The 24,199-nt window shown below is 43.7% G+C and overlaps 1 protein-coding gene across 2 annotated transcripts in view; it reads left to right on the top strand.

The window, feature by feature from the left end:
- The first annotated feature begins 526 nt into the window (after positions 1 to 526).
- Positions 527 to 24,199, top strand: part of SMYD1 (SET and MYND domain containing 1) — a 109,285-nt gene continuing 85,612 nt past the window's right edge. Inside the window, exon 1 of one of the 2 annotated variants that reach the window (XM_029593059.1) lies at positions 527 to 791. In XM_029593059.1, coding sequence (XP_029448919.1) covers positions 670 to 791 — 122 coding nt within the window. In that variant the 5' untranslated portion in view covers positions 527 to 669. The remainder of the gene's footprint in view (positions 792 to 24,199) is intronic. The other variant, XM_029593051.1, reaches the window with a different exon arrangement.

The raw sequence follows: 24,199 nt of genomic DNA, 5'->3' as shown, positions 1-24,199 counted from the left end.
ATGTGCTCAGGAGGAGAACTACATTAACATTATCATGTTTTCTGGAACAGAGGCAGCACTGATGCCGTCCCAGCTCTGTGTACATGGTCGTGCGGTACATCTTATGCAGTGTTTGTCTGGCATCGTAAACTACAGCTTTTCGGGAGTTTTGCACTGCAGCTTAACATTGCACGTTTGAATTTATCACAGCAAATAAGTGACCAGCAAGAATAGGCATCGAGACCACACATACTACAAACAAAGAGCAGATTGCTCTTTTCAGCTGTTGGCTTCTGAATGGCACAAGCAACTGTTTTCTAAAAATACACCTTTAAGCTCTTTGCTTTCCAGCAGGATGCTACAGATTTGACTTTAAAAACCATTATAAACTTTGTGTTATTTCTTCTTCCATCCCAGCTTAAGCATATATATATTTTTTTTTTTTGCTGCCATAAGGAAACAGGCAGTGGTACCGGTGCACGGCACGTAATTGTATCCCGTTTAAAATGGGCTTCCCCCCTCTCTCTCTCTCTCCCTGGAAAGTGGGACTGACTTAGAGGGGGGTGTATAGTGGAAGTCCATTTATAGAACTGGGCTTGGGGAATTTGAAGGCGCTGAGACAGAAGATCTGATACTCAGTTAAAGGCTGCTTAGCCAGTCTCGGTTTCCTGTAATGACAACTTGACAGCCATGGAGAAGGTAGAGCTGTTCAGCTCTGAGAGCAAAGGTCGGGGGCTGAAGGCCGTGAAAGAATTCTGGGCCGGGGATGTCATCTTTGCAGAGCCAGCGTACGCTGCCGTGGTGTTCGACAGGTACCTTAAACTTACTTTATTATAGTTGTCTGGCTAAAGGCTAATTTCGGATCATTCGAGCGCACGTCTGGTCAATGTCAACGAGACCGATGTGATGATAAAGGGCGCTAGGCTTAGAATACGGCTTTACTTCAGGACTAACATTTTCAGCACAGGTCTTATTACGAAGTACCCAGTGAAAGCAGTAATGCAATCAAAGCACTGCATGAAAACATTTACAATAAAAAGTACTAAGAAATCCCTGATATCTGTGAGCAGTAGTTGTTATCTTTAGGTAAAATATTTAGTAATGGAAATGTAGATTGTAACAAGGCTGTAAGTAGGGTTGCTACTTCATCGCGGGTCAACTGAACAGGCTGACCCAGTGCTAGTTTTCTGCCCATGCCACGCATGGATTTTTATTTCTGATTGTCTCACTCATGGTCCCAAAGAAAATCAGAACTGCAAATCCGAGCATGCAATGAAGGAAACCAGCACTGGATCAGCCTGTTCAGTTGACCTGGGATTAGGTGGCAACCCTAGCTACAAGCAGGATTGTTAATACACCCCAGCTGTAAACAGTTTTATAGCTAGAAGCAGTATTATTACATTGTAACACTGAATTTGCATTTGTTCAAATTGTAATGCAGTCATCATTTAACCTTCTCGCAATGCATTTTCAAAGTTTCACACGAAAAGGCTGATGTGCCGGGAGGAAACAAATTAGCAAAAGCTGCTTCACGTGCAAAACCAGCAAAAGGTGTGCGTTATTGGCGATATCGTGGACTATTTGCTGTTTTACTATACAATGTGAAAGTTTTCTCCTCGGCAAAGAGTAAAAATTTTGGCATGTAGTTTTACGCTTGCAAAATGTTATTCAAAGTAATATATAATGTGTTACTACGATGCAAAATCATGCAAAGCAGTTCAATAACTATTAGCACATAGCAAACCTATGGCAATATTTGCTTTTACAGTCCAGATTTCATGAAAGAAATAACTGTGCCTCTATGAGGTATATGTTTTTGACAAAATTTCCCATAGCAAAACTTTGCATGCTAATTTTCTCCTGGGTTTATTTGCCTATAAGTCCTGGTAGAAAAATGGCAAGCGTGATTTTGCAGATTTTGCATTGATATTTCGCTCCACTTAGTACGTTGTCCTCTAGGTTTAAAAGCATTCCATGATGGTTTCAGATCATTCATTTTGCAGTTTAAATGAGCTTTTAAACTGCATTGGACAAGGAATTGGCATGAGAGCTGTCATGTACACACATATTGCTAATTGCCTTTGCAGGAGTGTCTGTACCAGGATAGACCAGGAACTTGTCTGTGAGATGGATTGAGAATGAGACGGATTGCAAGATAGCTTTGCTTGTTGGTCTTTTCCATGTGACAGCCACAAAGCTGCAGTGTACAGTAGATTTTTTTCTTTTTTATCTGGATGATGCTGAATTTCCCATTCTCCATCAGATTCCTTGTACATGAATAATACTGCAGTTCATGTTCACTTATTGACACAGGATTACCTTATGATGACAGGATGGCAGGAAAATTTTATCTTCTTCCTTGTGTTTTTCCTATATTTAATATTATATTATTAGACATCCTCCAAAGTCGAGCTCCATTTTGAAAGATACACTATTTTGTTTTGTAAATATATATTAATTAATCAAAATTTGTACTGCAGATCAGTTGGCTGTGAGTTTGAAACTGCTAGTTGACTCTTGAAAATTTGAAGATTTACGGGTTCAAGTATATGAAGATCAGACAGTGCTACAGAACTGAATTGTTAAAAATTATAGGGGTGTATTTTATGGTTCATACATTGCTTCATGAGCAAACAAATCACAAATCAGCAAGGTGCCCGGCACAATTTGATATTCTTTTTGAAACCTAAGGTTAATATATAATCATTCCTGGAGGGATTCAGTCATATTTAGTGTCTAAACTTTTTTTTCCACTAAATTTTGTTTAGCAAATTGAACTGGGGTCCAGGTGGTTACTAATGTTGTGATGACAGTTGTGCCTTAAGGCTGCAAGCCTGCTATCCCTGCTTGGATTCCACTGTCTGCCTTTCACAATATGACCTTCAGCAAGTTAATTAATCTCGCTACACTTAATGTAGTTTTGAGACTTGGGGGGGGGGAGGGGGGGCCCATGCCATGTAACGATGCATGTTATCTTGCACAGGAATGGCATATAGTATGTAAATTAATTGTCAGAAATGCTTTGACAAGAAAGCTCTTTCATTATCACGATATGTGACGTTGGTCACTAGGCTATAAGTCATACTATAGGTTGGATTTATACTAGTGATGTACCTTGCATTATATTGGACATTCTATTATTTTCACATTGGGACTGCACAGAGAACCTCTGGAGGTAATGTTCAAAAGGATTTATGCATGGGAAAACTGAGCTTTACGCAGGTAAATGGACTTTAAAGGCCCATGCCCATAAAACACAGGGGTGACGTGCATGGATGGGCCTTGCGCATGCCACGCCCATTTTAAAAGGGGCCCAGCTGCACGCGAAACTCCTGATACGCGCACAAGAGCCAGACCTCAGCAGAGGAGCAGGGAGGGAGGTGGGGAGGGGCGGTCCGGGGGGGGGGGGGGGAAGGGAGGAGCTAGAGGTGCCCGATACAGCGGCCGTTTGCTGCGGTGCCGGTGCGCACAACTTGCTCCTGCTCCTTTGCAAGAGCAAAACGTAAGTTAAAAAAATGGGGGAGGGGGGGGGCTAGGATAGGGATAGGAGAAGGGGAAGGGAGGTTAGGGTAGGGGGTAGTGAAGTTTCTTCCCAGTCCGCTCCTTAATTGGAGCAGACTGGGAGGGAACTGGGGAAGCTCGATGATGCATTGCCACACGAATTTGCGAAATTATACTCCCCCCCTTTGCATGCGCCAACCAGGATTTTATAACATGCGCGCGCCAGCACAAGCATGTTATAAAATTGCGCGTCCTATAAATGCACTTTTAAGTACTTAAAGGCTTTTGAAAACTGGTACAATACATTCTGCTTTTACATGTAGATATCCCTTTTGAAGATTACCTCCAGGGTGTACAACTGTTTATGTCAGTTCCAGCTCTAATTAATCATGATCATCAGACCCTGCATGCTCCCATTTTCTGGCAGCCGTTAGACATTTAAAGCACACTCTGAGGGTGACCACAAGGTGGTTCTGTGCAGCTTGATTACTGTAGTTATGGGAAGAACTGAGGGAGAGAAGGGTTGCCGGGGAAGGATGCTTCTCTAAACTCAGGGTTTCGTGATGTTTATACCAATTTGCCACTTTTAATCTCCATTTATTAATTTGCTTATTGAGAAAATGTAGAACGTGCTCATATCCAAAGGTGGAGCACATAATAAATCATACATCACATCAAGCATGTCAAGAATAATATCCGATAAGTGAAAAAATAGAAACAGACAGCATTTTAAGCCTGACAAAGTACATCACAACAAGCCTTCCCCAACCGACAAATGGCAGAGTTAAATGGACATCACGCCTAGCTTTACAATCCAAGCAGCAAATGTAACACTGCATTAGCACGGACAGGGGTGTCAGAAGGGGTGCGGTCTGTTCCATTAACACTGAAAAGACCCAGGAAATTACGACGGTGTTATCATCGGTGCAGTGCACGCTCTTTCAGCATTCCACTTGCTGCCCTGTAAGTGCAGCAGTGTTTTAATGGTAATGCAGTACTAGGCGCACCCCAAACAGGGAAATCGGTGGCCAATAAATGTTGGCATTTAACACTGTGATGCTTTTTATTCTGGTCTTGGAAAAGGCTCTGGGATCTGGTGTTCATCCTGATAGCTGTCGAGTTGTTTATTCTTGCGATATTAAACACAGCAACTAGCGAAAATCAAAGTTTATCCAATACTTAGAATTTCTTTTGGTGTCACTTGGAATTATTTTTCATTATTTAAGTGGTTACCATTCCTCATCTCATAGTCTGTCCATTCTAACCCAAGGAAGGGAGTATTCGCTCCAGAAAGGCCTAGATCCCGGACCCCTTGGACTATGCAGCTAATAAGTGCACTTCCTATTGTTAGAACCTTCTCAACTGCAAGAAGTGAGACAGCTGTTGAGTAACAAGTTACCTGAGCTCTCACTTTGTCTTTTGGCCTAGATAGCTCACAGATGTACATTATCCTGAAGAAGCAGGATATGGGAGCACTCTGTGAGATCTACTTAGGGGCATCAGACGTTAAGGTGTGGAGGTTTCTGTTTCTCATCTGTTTTTCAGGAAATTTTGGATGAACAGACTGTTTGCTTTGAAATTACCGGTGGCACACTGGCACCTAAATGGTTTTTAACACTGTGTTAGTTACTCCTGGTGGAATTCTGCACACAAAATTTTAAAACTCTGCAAAATTCTGCATACTTTATATTGGTCAGTCTTTGAGTAACTAATTTAAAATGTAATACATAAAAATATTATTCAAAGATGCAGAGTTTTAAATATTTTGAGCAGAATTCCCCTAGAAGTACACTGTAGGAGTGTCCCTTCCACCCTCTCTCTACGGCTCTGGCCAGACCCCTTTCACTCTGTCCTCTCAGACTCTAATTTCTCCGCACTCCACTCTCTCTCCCCTCCCCTCCCCTCCAGGCTCAACCCCTTCCACTATTGCCACCCCATAGCCCTCCACTCCTAAAATTTGACCACTCTCTCATACAGCCTTTCACGCATGCTCCCTCTATTCCACTCACACCCTCACACAGATACCTTCCCTCTTTCACACACACACACATACACACTACACACAGGCTCCCTCTCACTTGCACATACACACACACACACACACACACACACCCTCAAACAGGTTCCCTCTGTCCCTCTCTCACACACTCACACCCCTTCATACATGCTATCTCTCTCCCATACAACCCTCCCACACACACACACACACAGGTTCCCTCTATCCTTCTCTCAAATACACACCCTCACATAGGCTCCCTCTCTCTTGCATACACACACCCACTCACACCGTTCTCTCATACATCCTCACACACGCTCTCTCTCTCTTGCACACATACACATCCTCAAACAAGTTCTCTCTGTCCTTCTCACACACACACACCCCTTCATACATGCTCTCTCTCTCATGCACAACCCCCCACACACAGGTCCCCTCTATCCTTCTCTCAAACACATACCCTGATACAAGCTCCCTCTCTCGCATACACACACCCACTCACACTGTCCTCTCTCACACACACACACACATCCTCACACAGACTCCCTCTCTTTAAGCCTCTTTATTGCACACACCCCTCCCCCCTCACATAGACTTCATCCCTCTCTGGCAAACATGCACTTGCACAGGCTTTATCTCTCTCTTGCATACTCATACACCCTTGCATATAGGCTCTCTTACTCACTCACACACATTTCATTTCATTTTCATTTAATAAAATGTATTAATTGTTTCACACTAACAGCCAAGGCGATGTATAATAAAACATACATACAAAATGCAATAATACAAAAACATAGTTAACTAAAATAAACAAACCATATACATACATACATATTCTGCTCTAGAGACATCCCTTCACATGGGCTCCCTCTCACACACATTCACACACCCTTACAAAATCTCTTGCTCACAAATACCCTCACTTAGGCACAAATACTTCAAATCACACCCACACCCTCATGTGCACACATACACTCACAGGCCGTGTCACTGTCATCAGCTGTTCCCTGCTCCTCAGCTGTGACTCACTCGAGGTCCACCGGTGTCTCCCTCATGGGTTCTGCTTGCAGCCCACTGGCAAATCCCTAGTCTTCAGCTGTGAGTGGGATGGGCTCCATTCACTGCCCGCCAGGCCTCCTTCCACTTCAGTTGCAAGTGGATTCCTCTCATGGCCCACCGGGGCCTCCATCTTCAGCCGTGAGTGGGATGGATTCCACTTACAGCCCATCGGGCAGCTTAAAGTTCTGCCAGGAGAGGAATTTTGTACAAATTATTTGCCCCGCAATAGCAATTCCCCCAGGAGTAGTTAGAAAAAGTGCATTATGCATTTCTGTTTGGCCCAAATAATGGTTGTCATGATTACAAGTTGTGTTTAGGCTTTGGAAACTAGGAGTGAGGTAGTATATATTACCACATTTGATACTATTGCACCAGCATTTCTGAGATAAGAGTGGATGATTATGAGTTGTGGCAGAGTGCTTTTGCACAGCATAACACCTAACAGCACTACTATATGACACCTCTATTTCCCAAAATGTGTTGCATGAGATGTGATAAAGGCATTTTTGTAACCTAAGTTTTCATACAGTTGTGTGCTGGTTGCATTCTGATTGTGTTATATCTTAGCATCAATATGCCAGCCACAGTGTACTTAGCTTTCCTGCAAGGACAAACTGTCTTGGACTTGGAGGAGCTAAGACCTGAGTGGGGTTCATATTCTTTAGGAGGAATATGGGTAGAGCACCAAACAAACCTTGGGGAGCTTTGCTTATACTACGCATCCTTTATCATGGTGCAAAAGTAAGGCTATAGATGGATTAGGAGTTAGCAGAAGAAAGTTTAGCTGTTGATGCATGCAAGTTTTAGAGGAATCCACATCTTGTGAGCTTTCATGAACACTGTGTTGCATCTATATGTGCATAGCAAAGTTGGTAATATGTACTCTGGATAATGACATGTGTCATTTCTATTTGGTTGGAGTGGGATTCTATGAGGGGCCCCAGTCATGAAGACATTTTAATTTACCTCTGTTTCCTGGCAGGCTTAGGATTTAGGAAAGCATTTGAGGCATGGCAGACAAACTCTCAACAGAGGCCAGCTAATGGGACAATGCAGCCTAAGACTCCATACATGCTTCCTTACTGTTAAACTGATGTGGTGTTAAGGAGAGATTGTGGAAGGAAAACGCACCAAATACTTGCCTTAGTGCTCAGCTGCTGGTTGTTCTTTTGCCCACAGCTTCTTGGTGAATCTCCTGCAGTGGAACTTTGTTTGTGGTATAGAGTTGGGTGCGATGGAGGCCAACCCCAAACCACCCCTGTGGGAAATTATTTTAAGCAGTTAGCTAGCTTGCGAGAAGAATATTATTCTGTGATAGAAAGTAATGAAGAAGAGAAATCACTAATATTATTAGTGTAATTATTTGATATAAGGCGTATAAGTTCTGAGAATAAAATATGCTATTTTTCTTAGCTTGCTTGTAACAAAAAAAGTCATGAGATCAGATATATTAAAGAGCAGTAATTCAGGAAGCTAACTGCATATTTCAAGGAAAAACAGGCCAGTAGGCACTTGACCACACCTAACTGCTTGCTGATTTGATAAGAACAGACACTGGGGCCTCAAGAACACAAGGGAGTAGCCCAGAGAAGAAACTAGAGCAAAGGCCAGAAGAATTAACTTAAAAAAGCAACATGAGACAAGCTGTTTGAAATCAGAGAAAGAATAATTCAGAAGAATAGCTTTTGAACATTACTAGTGGTTAATGAAGTGCTTGATGGGCTATTGTTGGTTTCCAGGTGAGCTGTGTTCCCATCCTTCCAAAGATATATCAGACTCATATTGGGAACTGTGAAGGGAAGTATTTTGGGGTATATATTCATTAATGCAAACTCTAATCTTATATGCTCTTATTGCTTATTCTCAGACTTATAAATAAAACATCTATGCTTATAAAGAAGTGTGTTGTGTCATCTATGACAAAATATTCATCAATTTTCATACCCACTATAACCCCCACCCCCACCCCATCTCCCTTGGCCACAAGAGCTTTTAAAATAAGAGGACTGGTCTGTTCACAGAGTGATTTTCCTTCGAAAGGAAATCTTGTAAAGTTGCATCATGTTTGTGAGAATGTTCTAGAAAAGAGATTCATGCTAAGGACAGAGGGTGTGACAAGCAACTCTATGACTGACAGCCTGGTACAGCACCCAAGGGCATGATTCACTAAGTTTGTAAAAACCCTGGATGCACGTGGGTCTGGAGTTTTTTCTAAAGTGACTGAGGAAAAGGAAGATATAGCTGTTACCCCATCCCAGAAATACAACTGGGGAGGAGCAGGAGTGCAGGTGGGCTATTCTCTTAAGTATCTCAGGATATCTGAAAGAGAAATTGGTGTGGAATAAGTGTGAGGGAAACAGAAAAAAGGAAGAAATACAAGTGCAGCTGGGGACTAACAGGACAGGCTCAGGAGGTTTCAGCCTACAGCAGGAGTTATCATCTCTGGAGCTGTTCTGGACATTTTGCGTACTGGAAGAGATTGTGATTGGGGAAGAATTTTTTTTGTTCTGAAAAAGAAAATACTTGTGATGGAGTTGGATTGAAATGCTGGGATGAAAACTAATTTTTTCATGGGGTTTTTCAGCTATTTTTCCAAATATTTTGTTCTGACCAAATATCAGTAAAGTATTTTTTTTGGAGCACAAGTTTGGTGTGGACACTGACAGCCAGTTATTTCATGGAGAGGTAATAGGCCCAGTTTTGGCCCTGCAGGTTATCCTGCCCCCAGCTCAAGTCCCGAGAGACTGTTTCCCCCACCTTGGAAGAAATGCCCCAGTCCTCCCCAAGGCTGGAAAGGTGACATCAGAGAAAACAGGGGTTACATACCATTCCCAATGGGGTAAAAGAAGCAAATTCCAAAAGGGCCTTGGATAGTAACCCGGCATGACCAAGCAGGTTTAACTTATGTGTATGTAAGTGTGCAGGAATGGATCCTGAAGGGGTAAAGCAAGGTGTGACATGACAGCTGGCATGCAAAGAAAAAAGTTGTCTCAACATTTAAATGAAATATCCATTTTGTTTATCAAAAGTTTAAATTTGAACTATGTACAATTAAAATTAAAAAAACACATGAATTGGGAGAGATAAAGCAAACTCTCGGGAAAAAAATATTGTATTTATTTATTTATTTAGATGTTTTATATACCGTCATTCCATATAATGATCACAACGGTTTACAAAAGTAACATTTATAGCTAGGGTCAACATATAAAGACAGGTTACAGAGGTAGTATTCATCAACAGGCATCAAACGAAATTGGGGATCTGAGGAGAACAAATCCTGCAGCACTTAGTCGTCTGGGTGAACAGGTCATGGCAGCCTGGTCAAGCGCTCCATAACAGCTACCAGCTGCTACTGAATCTCAACCAGCTTCCCTCTGAGGCCTACCTGCATGCTAGAAACTTTCTTATTTAGGCTTTTCAGGCACATTCCCAGCTTCTTGGGCTAGCTCAGGCCTAGGAGAAGATGCTCATTGGCACAGAGTCAGCCTCAGGAATTGTGTTGTGTCTGGAAAATCTGGATGAGACTGGCCTTGCATGCTGGTGTTCCTCCCCTTCTAAATAGAAGGCATGAACAGGACCAGTGTCCTCAGGTCTCAAGGGAAAAAAAGGAGGTGGCCCTATAGGGGAGGGGACACTAATAAGAGGGTGACACAGCAGCATCTGGAGGCACTGCCTCTGGGAGGGGCAGCAGCTCCTTGAAAGAGCTGAGGATGGCTTGGAGGTGTATTGGTAAGAGGATTCAGCAGATAGGGCTATGAGGACATCTTTTGCATTTTCCTCCTCAACCTCATCCTTCTCCTCCTGCTCCTGCTCCTAACTATCCTCACTCAGGTTCTCTGTGAAAAGAGGACATTGTGTGGGTTAAATGACCAGGCAGTGTGAAAGGCAGTGAGAGCTGGAGGTGGCAACATGATATGGGTTAGACATCAATGAAAGTTTCATTTAGGAGAGGGTTTGTTGCAGGGGTATGTGGCAGTGGGGTTCCATGCTGTTATGATGGATTGCACAGCAACAGCAGAACCTAACAAGCAGGCTAAAATAAGGCTAATATACTGACAGCAAAGAAGTAGAACCTGGTTGTTGGCCTTTGTGGCTGATTGATATTTGGATGACTGGCTGTGATTCCTTTGTGTTTGTGGTGATAATTAGGCCTCTTGGGAAACAGGGCTAGAAGCAGTGGGGGAAAGTGTTAACATGCTAAAAGTGATGAGTCCCATTAGCAACAAGAGTAAGTAACATGAGTTGGACAATGGCTATCATTTGAGACCTGCCTTTCTGTAAGGTTAAGAATGATCCCAACTTTCTCTATTTGACACCATTCCCCTTAAGGGAGGCTTATGTGTGGGTGTGAGTTTCCAATCTATGACTGCAGAGGAAATGCGAGCTGCAGCCTTAGGCAGAGATGGAATGCCTAGATGGGCAGTAGTGGTCATGTGAGGCAGTCTACCTATTGGTTAACAATGATGAACCTGGCAGATGTGTTAGGTGTCCTTACCTCTGGCCGCCTACTGCCAGATGAATAGCTGCTGCAGTCAGTCCCCCTCTTTATGACACAGCTCCAGGGCCCTTCTTGTTACAGAGAAAGATAAGAAGATATAGAATTAGATGAGAGATGCAGCAAAAGGGTCATACTTTATTGCACTTTTCCTTGGCTGCCATCTAACCCTTCACCCCCTCTAGGTGTGGTACTTTCCTGGCCTTTTAGGCATCTATGGATGCTGTGTGTGCTTCCCCAGCTTTTGGAAATAGACTTCATATTCTTGAAGTGAGATCTTCCCTTGGAATGCCTTGCGTACAGGCACCACATTTTGAGTTTGGCATAATGCTATAGTGACATAGTAGATGTTAGCATAATTTACCCTTCTTGGCCCTGCTGTTTGTGGAGCTGTAGTGCTCCCATGCTTCTGCATCTCACCCAGCTGCCTGGCAGTATGTGCCCATATGGCAGAAAGCCTTTTAACCCAAATGATCTTTTTTACTCATTTCTGGGTACAGGCACAGTCTTTAATTGGCCATTTAATTTGACAGCAAAATTCACCTTTCCCTATCTGTATCTACTTTCCTCTAGGCACATATCCCACTGCAATGGTCAGTTCCTCCGGAGCTACTTCTGGAGCAACTCCCATGCATGTTTCATGATGCACAGGTTTCTCCTTACTCCATGGGTAAAAAAAGTTAATGCACCAATAAATACATAATAATAATATAAAAGTATACACAAAAGAAATAGAATAGGAAAAGTATAAAATTAACATTACTAATAAAAACTCAAAACCGGCATAAACATCAGAAAATGAGTAAAATTCAATAATATGTGGACATATCCTAAAATCAATGTCATGTCCAAAAGAAATGGCAATACAGGTGAGATCTGTAATTATTAGTGGCTTAGGCTCAAAGAAAATTAACCATAAAGAATGAAATAATTAACTATCAAATACTTAATCTGTATAAGACTGGGAGAAAAATCAGTTCAGGGCAGTCAAAGAATAATGGATACATTGAAATAAGATGAATCTCTTTAGGTAATGAATTCCAGATAATAGGCACTGCACAAGAGCTTCCAGTTTTCATTGGTTTAACATCTCACAGAGAGAGAATACAAGGCATGTTTTCTGGGCAGATTGAAAAGTAATTTCTGGTACATATTTAACCAGATAGTCAGAAAAGTAAACAGGAGCCTAACCATGCAAAGCTTTCAAAGACAACCCAAAAATGATTTGGTAACCAAAGTAGGTGTAATATGATTGCAATAAGAAAGCAGGCTAGGTAGCAGTATTTTGAATAAGCTGCAGTCTCCTAGATGTTTTCTTGCAAAGGCCCAGATATAGCACTTTGCAGTAATCCAAGCGGCAGCCGATTAAAGCATGGATCAATATGGACAAATTGTCCTGATCAGGATAGGGTTTTAATAAACATGAAGATCAAAGATGGAAAAAAGAACTCTGCAATATTTGAAATGTATTAGGATCCTTACCTTGTAGTTGATTATCCCATCCTATGTGGGAGGGGATTCCAATCTCCGTATAAGGATCCAGGTAGAATCCTTAGGAGTCATCGAAGAGTTGTGAAGAGGAAAAGGGCAGTTCTGCACTGGCCTGCTATCTGAAATGAGATTGGAATTGGAGGGGAAGGAGATTAGTCTTCCAACCCCATGAGGAAAAGGTGAAAGTGTTTACTAGTTTAGTAACTCAGGTGAAGCATCTAGTACCTAATTCTATCGAGAGTCCTGCAATTAAACCATTGGAGGACTACCATCCCAGCCAGAGGAGAGCCATCCTAATGAGCTGTAAGGATTACAGGTACAAAGGGAAAAGTGTAAAATAAACAAAGATCCCAATGGAGGTAGGAAAGTTTGGAAGCCAAAGGAAATCTCATGGACTTGTATGTGTAACTGTTTATGTTTTGTTCTGGACTGTACTGGTGGGAGACATAGCACTTTTTGTCAACTCAAACAATTTTGCACTTTGCATTTGTAAATTTTTAATTGATTGTAACAAGCAGCCAGTGTGAAGAACTTTATTCACCAAATTGTGATCCCGATTCTCACACCTGACCAGACAACTCACAGAGGCTGCACTGATTTTTCAGGTGCTCGATAGCATCCGACAGTGAAATGTTCCCCTCCCCATCCCTAATTTGGAGAAATGGGGATACACGTAGATTCATATGCAGTTTAAAATCTAATATTTTTCTCAGACTACATGCTTGACTTTTTTTTTTAAATTGGGAAATTTGTGCCATTTAAAATCAAGGGAGGATTAAGATTCTGATTCTGAGGTAAGTCATTCCCAATAGAAAGGATCTTCATATTGCTATGGTTGAACATTAACTTGCCATTGGTCATCTATAACTGAATATTTTCTAAGCAATTATTTACTTCCTTTACAGGCTTAACAACATGCAGCCCTACAGAAATGCACAGCTGCACATTATCTGCAAGCACATGAAAATGTATTTATTTTATTTAATCAAAAAATTACAGAAGCAACTCTCCTCTCACAATAATCACAAACCACCAAAAGGAGAGGGAAATAGAAAAGAAAATAATTCTATTGCTCAAAAATCATATACAAATGAGAGACAATATCATCAGCAGATGCTCTAAGGTATTTTAATCTACTGTCTCTCGCCCACAATGGGCCGCAGGCAGTCGTCAGCCTTATAGAGCAAATTTTCATTTAATCATTTATTGTCTCTCATTGCAATTATCTCAAAAGAATTTAATTTTATTTAAAGTGCTGAAATAATCTTTATTAACGCATCTCTCGTAGCAAAAAATTGTGCAAAAAAGCTAAAGTGCAATTAGTCATAAAAATTATACTTAGCCCGATTGATGATCATTCAAAACAGTCACTATTGTTCATTATCTCCCTAGGGAGATTTTTATGACTAATTGCACTTTAGCTTTTTTGCACAATTTTTTGCTACGAGAGATGCGTTAATAAAGATTATTTCAGCACTTTAAATAAAATTAAATTCTTCTTGAGATAATTGCAATGAGAGAAAATAAATGATTAAATGAAAATTTGCTCTATAAGGCTGATGACTGCCTGCGGCCCATTGTGGGCAAGAGACAGTAGATTAAAATACCTTAGAGCATCTGTTGATGATATTGTCTCTCATATGAATATGATTTTTGAGCAATAGAATTATTTTTTATTTTATTTAAACATTTTTAGCCCTCCCTTCCCACATTCAGGGCGGTTACAGTATTTAATTAGATAGTTTCACTATCTAATTAAATCAGTTAGGGGATTTCTAAAAACACTGAACAATAAGCATGATAGTATGAACTCTTGTGGCACCTCAAAAGTAAGCAAATGTGATGAGGAGCAGCAATCCTTAATATCTACTTGTGGTATTCTGCCCTGTAGAAAAGACTAACATCATGATAATACAGTGCCAACTACCCCCAAAGCTTTCCGGTGTTCCAATAAAATTCCATGGTTGATTGTATCAAATCAGAAGTTAGATCAAGTAATATCAGAAAAGAGGCAGAACATTTGTCTGACTGAAAGCAAGCCATCTGTCAAAGACGCCTCCACAGTTTCCACTCTGTGGCCCCTCCTGAATCCAGATTGACTACCATCCAAATAATTAATGCCATACAAAATTTTGGTAAGCTAGACCTGATGTCACCTTCTTTAGCAAAGGACAAGCAGCTCCAACTTTTAGGGCATTATTATTAATAGGATAAACCCTACTGAGAAGCTTTGAATTTAAATACTTGATTATCCATGAGGGACATTGATCAGAGGTACAGTAGGTTGTTGGATTGATGTCATTCAAAATACTTCTGTCTCTTCCAGGAAAAAATTGATCAAAAAAGGGATTGGTGGATTTGGCAAAGGAATGCTAATAAAGAGAAACTTTATATCCTTCCTCTCCCAAGTTTGGAACATCCTTGTTTTATTGTAACTTCAGATTCTCTGTTCACTTGTTATAGATTTCCAGTGTTTTCTCTTTGTACACCCCCTGTTTAATGTAAACCAGCATGATGGGATTTTGTTTTCTCGAATGCCGGCATAGAAAAACACTAAGTAAATAAATAAATAAACAAACAAATAAATAAATATAACCTTTCTAATTTGTATCATTTTATCTAAACATTCTGAGGCAAACGATTCACAATTGCTTATTGATGCTTGAATAGCACAAGGAACTGAAGGGGTTTCTGCAAAGTTCTTTATCATTTAAAATAATTTCTTGGTAGGCTTTTGGATGCTGACATATTTAAATAGAATTCATTTTTCCTTACAATGACCACGGCTTTAATGTAGGTTACTACAAAAGATCTATATCATCTTTTATCACATCCGAGACTTTAATCATTGTTTTCCTAGTCTAAGTTTAACATATTTCATCTTACTTAATTCTGGAGTTTGCCATGGGGCAAGTTTCCTATTATTTGCAACCACATAGTATCCTATAGGTGCAATCTAATCAATGGATCTAGTTAATTTAAATTCCATATATCTACAATATCATCCCCAAATAAAATAGACTGATTAAGTATATGGAGTTTCAATGATTCTAGAAATTTTTACAGAATAATGTTGCGGTCCTGGCCGCAAGTACCGCGACCAGGCCCTTACCTCTTGATTCCCAGACCTGTCCCCGCCTTCGGAGTCCTAGCTTGCGACCTGTTTGGCGGTGTCCCTGCTGGGGCAGCGCCGCCGTGAAGGTGCCGGTGGACGCCCTGCTCCTAGGCGCGCGCGCGTGCCACTTGGGCGCCTTTGTAGCCCGTTTCCCACCAGCGCTGACTCCGCCCAATACCTGACGTCAGACACCGCAGCCTTGATAAGCCGGCCGCGGCCATTCAGCCTTTGCCTTGCAATGGATTAGCATTCTGGTTTCCTGTTGCATTGCGCCCCGGAGTGACCCACTTGGCTACATCGCTCCGTTCTTGCTACAGTACCTGCTTGGTTCCTGCCTGCTTGCCACAGTACCTGCTTGGTTCCTGCCTGGTTCCAGTATCCGAGTCTTGCTACAGTTCCTGCCTGGTTCCAGTACCCAAGTCCTGCAACAGTTCCTGCCTGGTTCCAGAACCCGTACCCAGTTACGGTATCACTACTGTTCTAGTCTGGTTCCAGTTACCTGTCCTGATCCACAACCCGCCTAAGTTCCAGTGGCCGGGCCCCTACGGGCTTCTCCCGAGGGGGCTTCGGCTTCCAAGGGTGAAGTCACCTAAGTCCCAGTGGTTGGGCTCCTACGGGCTCCTCCCGGGGGAACACCAGCTTCCAGGGTGAAGAGCATCTATGTCCCGCCTGAACATCTGCCTCCCAGCCTGCTGTTCATCAGAGACATTGTCCATCCCTTCCTAGTCTCCAGCAAGTCGGCCCAAGGGTCCACTAAACTCAGACTCCCACGACAGATTGCAAGGCCATGGACTCGGCGGATGCACCCGCTCCCTCGGATCTATCCGGGATGGCCCGGCAGATGCTACAGCACCAGAGATGCATTGATAATTTGGCAGCCATGGTGGAACGGCTATCTTCGCGCCTGGAGTCCTTGCTTTCCGCTGGCAAGGCCCCTGAGGGTCACAGCTCCTCTGTGACTCAGTTACCAGCACCCTCCCGCTACGCTGGTGATTTAAGGACCTGCTGCGGCTTCCTGAACCAATGTTTTGTACGGTTCTCCTTGTTGCCTCGGCAGTTTCCTTCGGATGCGCTGAAAGTGGCATACATCCTGTCCTTGCTCGATGGGAAAGCCTTGATCTGGGCTTCTCCCCTTTGGGAAAACAATGATTCTTCACTAACAGATTTACAATTGTTCATCACGAACTTTCGCCGGGCCTTTCATGAGCCCGCCCGAGTAGCCACAGCTACGTCTGATCTGCTGCAACTGCGTCAGGGGGCTCGCTCCTTGGCAGACTATGCAGTGGAGTTTCGGACTTTAGCCCAGGAAGTTGGTTGGCAGGATGGTAGTCTTAAAGCCATCTTCCTGGAAGGCCTCTCTGGACGCATTAAGGATGAGATTGCGGCTCGAGATTTGCCAGAGGACCTCAACGCCTTGATCGAGATGGCTGCTCGCATAGACCGCCGCCTACAGCAACGGGCCAAGGAGCAGTACTCTTCTTGACATAGTCCGGCTCGTGGGTCGAGACCTGCGCCCTCTCCTAAGAGCTCTCGTCCAGACGTTCCCACCAGCAAACCCATGCAGCTGGGATGGGCCCCGCTTTCTCTTGAAGAAAGACAATGTCACCGTTCGTTGAAGTTGTGTTTATATTGTGGCCAGAAGGGCCACTTCTTGGCATGCTGCTAGGAGTGTGCGGAAAACGCCAATGCCTAGGAGGTCGGGAGGAGCTCCTCCTAGGCTGTGCTACAACTCCTCAATGCACTGTTCCTGTTACTCTGGAATACCCCGGAAATTCCTTTGAGACGATGGCGTTCCTGGACTCTGGAGCCGGAGGTAATTTCATCCTGCACGACCTAGTCTCCCAATTGCGAATCCCTACATATAGATGGGAGGTCCCGTTGCGAATTACCTCGATCCAGGGGACGGACGCTCCTTCCTGGTCCCATCCAGCTGTCCACGGCACCCATTATGGTCCGCACCGGGGTGATCCATTCGGAGGAGACAGCCTTCCTGGTACTGGATAAGGCTGTCCACACTGTGGTGCTAGGGTTGCTGTGGTTACAGAAACACTCGCCCACGATTCAGTGGGACACGCTACAGATTGTTAAATGAAGTCCCTTCTGCCTAGCTAATTGTATGAAGGTGCCTAGGACCCCCTCCCTTCCGTTGATGCACTCTGCTATGGGTCCCCCTGCACCCTATGAGGACTTCACCGATGTATTCTCCAAGACCAAGGCGGAGATCATTCCGCAGCATCGTCTGTATGACTGTGCTATTGACTTGCTACCTGGTACCATGCCCCCACAAGGAAGGGTTTATCCCTTATCCATATCTGAGACCCGGGCCATATCCGAGTACATTGCAGAGAATCTGGCCAAGGGGTTTATCCGCCCGTCCAAGTCGCCTGCAGGGGCGGGATTCTTTTTTGTCAGCAAGAAAGATGGCTCACTGAGGCCATGTATAGACTATCGAGGCCTAAATTTGATTACCAAGCGAGACCGCTACCCACTCCCGTTAATCCCGGAGCTCCTTGATCGGCTTCAAGGAGCAAAGATTTTCACAAAGTTGGACTTACGAGGAGCCTATAATTTGGTCAGGATCCGTCCCGGAGATGAGTGAAAAACCGCGTTTAATACCCGAGACGGGCATTACGAGTACCTCGTGATGCCTTTCAGCTTATGTAATGCCCCGGCGGTTTTCCAGCACCTGATGAATGAGGTGTTGCGTGACCTTCTGAACACCTGTGTAATTGTTTACCTCGATGACGTGTTAGTCTACTCCCAGGACCTGCCGTCACACTGTCAACATGTCCGCCATGTGCTCCAGATACTTAGGGAGCATGGTCTATACGCGAAACTGGAAAAGTGCAGTTTTGAGAAGACCTCCCTGCCGTTTGTAGGCTACATAGTGTCTGCAACAGGCTTTCTAATGGATCATGAGAAAGTGGCGGCTATTAAGAATTGGCCCCGGCCCAGGGGTCTTAAAGCATTGCAACGCTTCCTTGGCTTTTCTAATTTCTACCGTCACTTTATCCCCAACTACTCCCATACTGTGGCTCCATTAACTGCCCTCACCCGAAAGGGTGCTAACGCGGTGGATTTGCCTCCTTCTGCCTGCCAAGCATTTGAGGCCCTCAAGGAAGCCTTCTTACTAGACACCTGCCTTTGTCATCCGGATCCCAGCCGGCCCTTCATGGTGGAGGTTGGTGCCTCCAATGTGGCCGTGGGGGCCGTACTGAGCCAGTACTCTGATTCTGGACAGCTGTTGCCCTGTTCATATTTCTCAAAGAAATTCTCCCCGGCTGAGAGCAACTACTGTGTAGGTGACAAAGAGTTGCTAGCCGTGAAACTTGCCCTGGAAGAATGGAGACAGTGGTTGGAGGGAGCCAACCACCCGGTCACGATTTACACTGATCACAAAAACCTAGCATTCTTGAAGCAAGCCCAACGCCTGAATCCAAGACAAGCCCGATGGTCGCTGTTTTTTGATCAGTTTTACTTTACCTTACGCTACCGACCCTGCTCTAAGAATGTTCGAGCTGACGCGCTCTCACGCTCTTCTGAGGTCGAAGAGACCCCTGATACACCTCAGTATATCTTGGACCCTGAAAAAGTAAGTTTTGCTGCAACCTTGGTGTCCTCCCAAGAGAAGACCGTCGTCCTGCGTCACTCCAGGAGAGCAGTCCTCGCTTGGGCCCATGACTCCCTCACTGGGGGCCATGCTGACTGGAAAGGGACATTAGAATTGTTAAACCATTTCTACTGGTGGCCAACGGTAAGACAAGACGTCCAAGCTTTTGTGGGCTCATGCCCTACTTGTGCGGTTCAAAAGCCGCTCCTCGGGAAGCCCAGGGGCTTGTTGCAACCATTGCTCATCCCGGTGGAGCCTTGGACACATATCTCCACTGATTTCGTCATGGATCTTCCTGTCTCAGGAGGTAATTCGGTCATCTGGGTAACCGTGCACCGATTTTCCAAGATGGCGCACTTCGTTCCCTTGCCAAAGCTTCCTTCTTCCCCTGTCCTAGCTGGCCTGTTCGCCAAGCACATCTTTAGACTTCATGGTCTTCTGCAGAATATCGTCTCTGATCGAGGACCACAGTTTACAGCCCTCTATTGGAAAGCTCTATGTAAGCGCTTTAACGTGCAACTTAGTCTTTCGTCTGCATTCCATCCTCAGAGCAATGGGCAAACGGAATGAACCAATCGAACCCTGAAGACGTTTCTCCGTGCCTTTGTGAACAAACGACAAGATAATTGGGCCAAGCTACTCCCTTGGGCGGAGTTCTCGTATAATAATCACACGCATGCTGCTACGGGAAGCTCCTCGTTCCTCATTGTTTATGGGAAGCAACTTCGACCGCTCCTGCCTTCGCCTGAACCTAGTACACTCCCGGCAGTGCAACTCTCTGCTTGCCAGCTCCGTGCCTTGTGGAGCTCTACCCAGGAAAAGATCCGTAAAGCCGCCCTGACTGCCAAGAAGTGGGCGGATAGGCATCGTCAGCCAGCACTTACCTTCCTCCCAGGAGATCGTGTCTGGGTTAGCACCAGAAATCTACAGTTACGCATTCCCTCTCGAAGACTAGCTCCGAAATTCTGTGGGCCTTTCTGAGTCGCCAAACGAGTGGGAGTGGTCTCATATCGTCTACGCCTACCCTCCTCCATGCGCATACATGATGTGTTCCACGTGTCATTATTGAAGCCTCTTGTGTTGTCCAGATACCACTCCAGGGCTCCTGAACCCTCGGACCCTTCAGTACCAGACGAGGTTACGTATCAAGTACGTGAAGTTTTGGATGTCCGGTTCCATCAACGCCGATGGGAATACTTGCTTGCCTGGGAGGGTTGCGGACCCGAGGACAACTCGTGGGAACCGGCCCGTAATATCCTCGACAAGGACTTATTATGGCAGTTTCATTTGGATCACCCTAGTAAACCCGGACCAGCTAAGAGGGGGCGTAAGAGGGGAGGTACTATTGCGGTCCTGGCCACGAGCACCACAGCCAGGCCCTTACCTCTTGTTTCTCGGACCTGCTCCCGCCTTCGGAGTCCTGGTTTGCAGTTTGTTTGGTGGCGTCCCCACTGGGGCAGCGCCGCCGTGAAGGTGCCGGTAGACGCCCTGCTCCTAGGTGCGTGTGCGTGCCACTTGGGTGCCTTTGTAGCCCTTTTCCCGCCAGTGCCGACTCCGCCCAATACCTGATATCAGACGCCATGGCCTTGATAAGCCGGCCACGGCCATCCAGCCTTTGCCTTGCAATGGGTTAGCATTCTGGTTTCCTGTTGCGTTGCCCCCCGGAGTGACCCGCTTGGCTACATCGCTCCTTTCCTGCTACAGTACCTGTTTGGTTCCTGCCTGCTTGCCATAGTACCTACTCAGTTCCTGCCTGCTTGCTACAGTACCTGCTTGGTTCCTGCCTGGTTCCAGTACCCGAGTCTTGCTACAGTTCCTGCCTAGTTCCTGTACCTGAGCCTTGCTACAGTTCCTGCCTGGTTCTAGTACCCGAGTCTTGCTACAGTTCCTGCCTGGTTCTAGTACCCGAGTCTTGCTACAGTTCCTGCCTGGTTCCAGTACCCGAGTCCTGCTACAGTTCCTGCCTGGTTCCAGAACTTGTACCCAGTTACAGTATCACTACTGTTCTAGTCTGGTTCCAGTTACCTGTCCTGATCCACAACCCACCTAAGTCCCAGCGGCCGGGCCCCTACGGGCTCCTCCCGGGGGAGCTTCGGCTTCCAAGGGTAAGGTCACCTAAGTCCCAGCGGTTGGGCTCCTACGGGCTCCTCCCAGGGGAGCACCAACTTCCAGGGTGAAGAGCATCTACGTCCCGCCTGAACATCTGCCTCCCAGCCTGCTATTCATCAGAGACATTGTCCATCCCTTCCTAGTCTCCAGCAGTTCGGCCCAAGGGTCCACTAAACTGAGACTCCCACAACAAATAAGATACTTTTAGGACCAATTTTCCTGGCTATTATATTTCTCTCACTAAAGGACAATACCTAGAGCATTGTCATTTAATCTTAAAATTATCTATATAAAGGAGGGGAGAAAATTGTAGACTTAATTTTATATACCTCATTTCTCTTTCCAAAAAAAATGGGTAGATTAATTTATAAATATATAAGGCTGAGCACTATTTTATTTATTTGATTTATATTCTACCTTTTAAACACTTCAAAGCAGATTGCATTCAGATATTGTAGGTATTTCCCTAATACTGTCTGTTGTTCTGGTTGTTGATGATCTATTTCTTATATGTGTACATTAACGTCTCCGATAACCATCAGTTTTCCTGGCTCAAGGGAACGTTCTGAGATAAATTCCAATAAATCTGATAGGGATTGCAATACATCTTTGGGTGCTGTAAAAACTACACAAATAGCGACCCCCTCAATCCTATTAACAGGGCACAGTAATAAACATTCACATCCATATGGCTATTACAGTTTTACTTAAATTCAACTGTCCTTGAAAAATGATGGCTACCCCCTTTCCTGCCTTCCTTTATTTATTTATTTATTTATTTACTTTCAGTTTTCTTGACTTTCATGATCACCTAGACATTCCATACAGGGAATACAACAATAACAAAACATAATAAGAACAAAAGGTATTATAATTCAAATACATTTAAAATATTTAAACAAAATCATGTCACAAAAGCACATAGGATTTGAGTTAGGTTAAATTTTATCATTACACAGATCATTCACACTTTTCCATACTTGGTTGGCACTCAATAAAATGGTTGAGAGGACAAAGTTGTGATGCAATAACCATGTCATAACCATGTTTCAGTCTGACATAATATCAAAACAACTGTTTTCATTTTATAACAAGTCTTTTTTTTTTTTATTAAAACATTGGTATGCATGCTATTCTAAATGTATCACTTACGGGACTCCGAAATGCCCCTGCATGAGGCTCAGATATAATGCAGAGGACGCAGATCCATTAGTTAATCTTAACCTGCATGAAAGACTCAAGCAGAGGAAGAAAAGGAAAATAAAATAATTAACAATAGTGAGGAAGTGTAAACAATAAAATACCACATACGCCTATCACAAGAAATACAATATTTCAGCATGAGAGTCAGCGTCAGTGGCACCATTTTGAATTTTGGGTAGCTGCTGGCAGAAGGGAAACTAGCTCCCTCCTGCTTGTGAAGATTCTGCAAACTCTGTGGAGGGGTGAATGGGCCTGGAGGACCCAGGGACCTATTTTGGTGTTTGGGTGGGAGGAAAGACCTAGAAGCCCCTTTTAGTGTTTGATTCAGGATGGAGGACTGGTTGACCTCCTTTGCTATATTGAGGGTACTAGTGTCTGGAGGTACTTTGTTGTATTAGAGGGTGGGGGTTTAGGGTTCTGGGTTCTAATTTGAGTTGGGTGGTTGGAGGCTGGTGGCATGCATTTACATGGTGCTAAAGCAAAAAAGTTAACTAAACTTCCTGTGGTAAAATTTACTTTCTTGCCTTAGGTGGCCTGGGTTAACCCTCATCCTGAGTCCTTGTAAGGCTTAGAACATTATGGAATCATTATCCATTTATCTAGCGATCTGCTTCCAATTTCAAGCAAGAGCATATCCTAGGTGGAATCGTCTCCATTAATGTAAATAATGATGGGTGTCTTAGAATATTAACTTCAACCATAATAGCTATAATTATCACCTCATCATGATTGTTAAGTCCTTGAGATTCCAATAAAGACTGTAGAATAGATTCTTATAGAGATTCTCTCAAGAATAATTTGGAGTCAGACTCAGCTTTTATAGTACTTAAAATGTTTCTGAAGACAGTGGGGAAAATATCTTAGAAACTCACTAGAAAAGAAAAGGAAAAAATGAGAAAATGAAATCTTTTAAATCTAAAATGGCATCCACATTTGTGGAAGAGAATGTGAGTGAGCCACTAGTTGTGAATGAGAACATGGGTGCAACATATTACATTACCAGAGAGGTAGCTAAAATAGTTATGTGCATGCTTGAGGGAAAAACTCGTCATGATTGAATTCACAATTGACTTAATTTCACAGTCGCTATCAAATCAGAACCAGAGAATTTTCAAAACAGATAATTTCATATTTTCAAGGCTCTGCAACAGCAGTAAAATAGAAATTGCAAGATATAGAAATAAAACAATCAAAGCATTAGAAGTTGAGCTGCTTTGTCACCCCTGCTTTTATATTAATGATCTAAATTCTGACTAAAGTATTTCCAGGGAATTGAAATGATAGAATGTGAATGCAAAGTGATCCTATTTGGAGATTACATTCTCCAAAGCTACAAAACTACAAAAGAGCACTTCCACCTGCACCTGTCATGGAATGTATAAAATCATTTGGTTCCTTTTTAGGTTTCACTATAAACTGGTAAAACGCAGAGGCTCTAACTAATTTTGTTTCATGTATCACCCAAATGGAAGAGACATTTTCCTATCCAATGGGCAAGAAGCCATATTAAAAGTAACCCTTTTTCAGTGGGGGTATTGTCTCCCAAAGGGCCATAAAAGAATGTGTTTCTTGGGGCTGTCTCTGTAGATATATTTCCCCCTCTCTGATTGTCACAAGGTGTGGGTGCTTTCTCTG

This window comes from Rhinatrema bivittatum, chromosome 1 (genome assembly GCF_901001135.1).
Source record: "Rhinatrema bivittatum chromosome 1, aRhiBiv1.1, whole genome shotgun sequence".
Taxonomy (NCBI): Eukaryota; Metazoa; Chordata; class Amphibia; order Gymnophiona; family Rhinatrematidae; genus Rhinatrema; species Rhinatrema bivittatum.
The sequence above is the reverse complement of the archived record's forward strand: the minus strand, read 5'-3'. Positions and strand labels throughout refer to the sequence as shown.